The sequence below is a fragment of the Euphorbia lathyris genome, chromosome 1 (assembly GCF_963576675.1).
Source record: "Euphorbia lathyris chromosome 1, ddEupLath1.1, whole genome shotgun sequence".
NCBI classification, from domain to species: Eukaryota; Viridiplantae; Streptophyta; class Magnoliopsida; order Malpighiales; family Euphorbiaceae; genus Euphorbia; species Euphorbia lathyris.
The window spans coordinates 97,828,827-97,832,029 of record NC_088910.1 but is presented as its reverse complement, the minus strand read 5'-3'; the positions used below and the strand labels follow the sequence as shown (position 1 = coordinate 97,832,029).

The 3,203-nt window shown below is 33.9% G+C and overlaps 1 protein-coding gene across 1 annotated transcript; it reads left to right on the top strand.

Annotated features, from left to right (window-relative positions):
- Positions 1-701: 701 nt before the first annotated feature.
- Positions 702-2,471, top strand: LOC136212018 (transcription factor TCP13). Its single transcript, XM_066002749.1, has 2 exons — positions 702-840; positions 1,159-2,471. Exon 2 carries the CDS (start codon positions 1,194-1,196, stop codon positions 2,220-2,222), a length of 1,029 nt encoding a protein of 342 aa, XP_065858821.1. The 5' UTR covers positions 702-840; positions 1,159-1,193; the 3' UTR covers positions 2,223-2,471.
- The last annotated feature ends 732 nt before the right edge of the window (positions 2,472-3,203 follow it).

The window sequence follows — 3,203 nt, the reverse complement described above, 5'->3', positions numbered from 1 at the left end:
GGTCACAAATCTGTCCGTGGATTGACTCGGAGCCTGTTATTGTATTTTTTGATCCCGGATGACCTAGCTAGGGGTATGAGATTGGGCTAGGATCCCTTTGTTGCATAACCTGTCTATGAAATGGGGGCGGTCGTGCACATCGACCTATTACTAATAAGTGTACAATTGTCAGAAGTTGGGACTAGTTGCACGTATTAAATACTCTATAATTACTATGGTTATCTGAGTAGCAAATACACGAAAACGAACTATAACTGATTTAATGAGAATTATGAACTTTTTTCTTAGTTGATAATCATTCATTAACATCGACTGTTTCTACTCCAGATTAAGCATGCATTGTTCGACCATGTGACAAGGATTCTGTACGAAAACTTTTTTATAGTTGTCGATAAAGCATTACTTTTACCCCTTTTCCAAATATGGTCCCAAAATCCAACCATTTTATTGCATACTTGGTTTAGTTAATTGAAGGTTGGCATATAAATTAAGCAAGCCGCCTTAATCAGCTAAGTGTTGGTATTATGCACAATTATTGAAATTGAAGTAAGAAATTAAGATTGATTGAGAAAATGATTGCAGAACATGCGTGGTAAAGGAAATGATAAGATATGGACTAGCACATTTATTTGACTGATAGACATCACACGTGGCACAACAGATGCCATTGCTTTTCCTTTACGTCTTCCCTGTGGAGCATGGTCGGTTCAATTCCGGCATCTTCTATATGCTGAAGCTACTTCACTTATCTCTTTATTCTCCTCCAATTAAAGCTTCCTTATTTCTATGCAGCTCTAGCTCAATTCTTTCACTCAATTTCAGGTTCTATTCACTATTAATGTAAGTCCAAGTTAGTTTTATGCATATATACTTGAATTTCTTCTCAAAATTTCACCAGCATAGCATGATTCTACTGTTTTAAGTTATGAGATTATGATTATATGTAATTTGTTGTTTTCCCCTTCATAAAATAGAAGGTGAACTGCAATTTGGAGATTATCACAATGGTTTCTTGAATCTATTACTAATTCAACTTCAGTTTCCCATAAAATACTAAACATTAAGCATGCTTTTGGATAGATCTAGTGTTAAGATTATATAATTTCATCCTGTTTATGATTTATTAGAAGCATATCTGATATGATTCTTGTGGTTCAGTTTGATACATATGCACCAAAAATGAGAGGCATAAGATGATTAATATTTCAAAGGAAGAGGATTCTCCAACAAAGAAGGAGGAAGATGGAAAGATTAACAAGGCTTCATCAAGCTCAGCATCACCATGGTTAAGATTGAAAGATCCAAGAATTGTTCGTGTTTCTCGTGCTTTTGGGGGTAAAGACAGGCATAGCAAGGTTTGCACTATAAGAGGATTAAGAGACAGAAGAGTTAGGCTTTCAGTTCCTACAGCTATTCAATTGTATGACCTTCAAGACAGGCTTGGTCTTAATCAACCTAGCAAAGTTGTTGATTGGTTGCTTAATGCTGCTAAGCAAGAAATTGATGAACTTCCTCCACTTCCAATCTCACCGCTCAATTTCACCCTCAACCATCTAAATTCTGCTCATGAAATTGCTGCAATTTCCCAATCTAATAAGCAAGGGTTCAAGATAAATAATTGGGAAGATCATGAGGGTTTAAGCAGACAAGATTTTTGGAGCAATGACTCACTTTTGAGGAATAAATCAAAACAAGTTGCAAGAGATCATACTAGTGTGAATGATCAGAAAGAAAATTGGATTAAAAGAACCGAAAATGATGATCAACATGAAAGAAATGAAGGCCAATTAGTTCATTCTTCATCATCAGGTTTTATAAATAACAACACATTAGCACCATATGGTTCCTTCTTTCAAATGGACCATCCAAATTTCCCCCAAACAGATCATGATTTACACAACTTAAATGCTGTTCCATTGCCTCCTGCGTTGTCTCTATCATCTGGCTCTCAGATTTTTGTACCACAGCCTTATTTCCCTGCCAATCTTACATCTTCTGCTGCGGAGACTGATCCGAGACAGATAAACCAGTATCAGATGTTTAGTTCAAGCACTCAAAACTTGTTTCCAAATTCTTTTACTCAAAATCCATACTCTATGAATCAATCTTCAGGCAGTGCCGCCAGAGGTTTCCATTTTAATATAGCTCCTAGGCTTTTCAATTCCAACAGTGAAGGAAGTGATCAGGCAGCTGATAAGGACCAGGATTTTCCTTGTAAATGACATCATTTTGAATAGAATACAAGGCTTATTTATCAGGTGAAATAAAGCTCTTGATCAAGAGGAAAAGGTACTTCACATAATTAATTAATTATAAATATCAATTTAGTAATTGATTTCTACTTGTCCCTAAGTGTTACACTTGTATGTCTAGATTAAAAAATGTTTTTTTTATGTAACAGATATTACCATCTTATGTTTATTTTTTAAGTCTATATCAATTCCTAGGAGAGTTTTATTATATATTTCCTTCCCTAATTCCTTGCTTTTTTTTTTCATCATCTTCTTCTTTTCTTCTTCCTTTTTTATGTTATAAATCAGTATGGTGTTGAATCATAGCTAGCAATGATCCGAGTGTTAATTAGACATACTAAATATTATTTTTTAAACTTTTTGTATCAGCTTAAACTTTTGGTTACTTAAGGGTAAGGTTAATTATGTTGCACGGAAACTCCTCTTTAGTAATGTTTCGGTGTTTAGTATCCATTTGGGAAACGAAAACTCCTGGGAACTAGTACAACGCGTTTCCGAGTGTGTTTAGATATTGAAAATCGGAAAAGCTTTTCAAGTTTAGGAGACGAAACAAAATTTAATTCCAATTCAAACTATGATTCTAGCTAATTGAAACTTGCTATTTAGCTAGAACTTCTTAATTTAATTGATGATAATTTCTTTCCACAATTTCTGATTATGTCTGCTTTCTGGTCACTGTTGCAATCATCTGTGAGTATAAATACAATTTTTTTTCTTGTTATACTTTTAATATTTACATGGTTCCCAGCTTTTAAATAATGTTTTTCTGCATTTGTTTCTGTTTCAGTTTCCGGTGCAGCTAATGACCACAATTAATAAAGTTATTTGTCCCCTTATAAACCTGAACAAACTATAATAAACATGTATTTGAATTAGAAATAATTTGTTAAATAGTTATATAAACCCTAGAGAAGATAAAGAGGAATGATGGAGGATACCCTTTTTTTCTTT

Excerpts from the sequence above, each read along its gene's own strand:
- LOC136212018 (XM_066002749.1), top strand. The coding sequence starts at position 1,194 with ATGATTAATATTTCAAAGGAAGAGGATTCTCCAACAAAGAAGGAGGAA.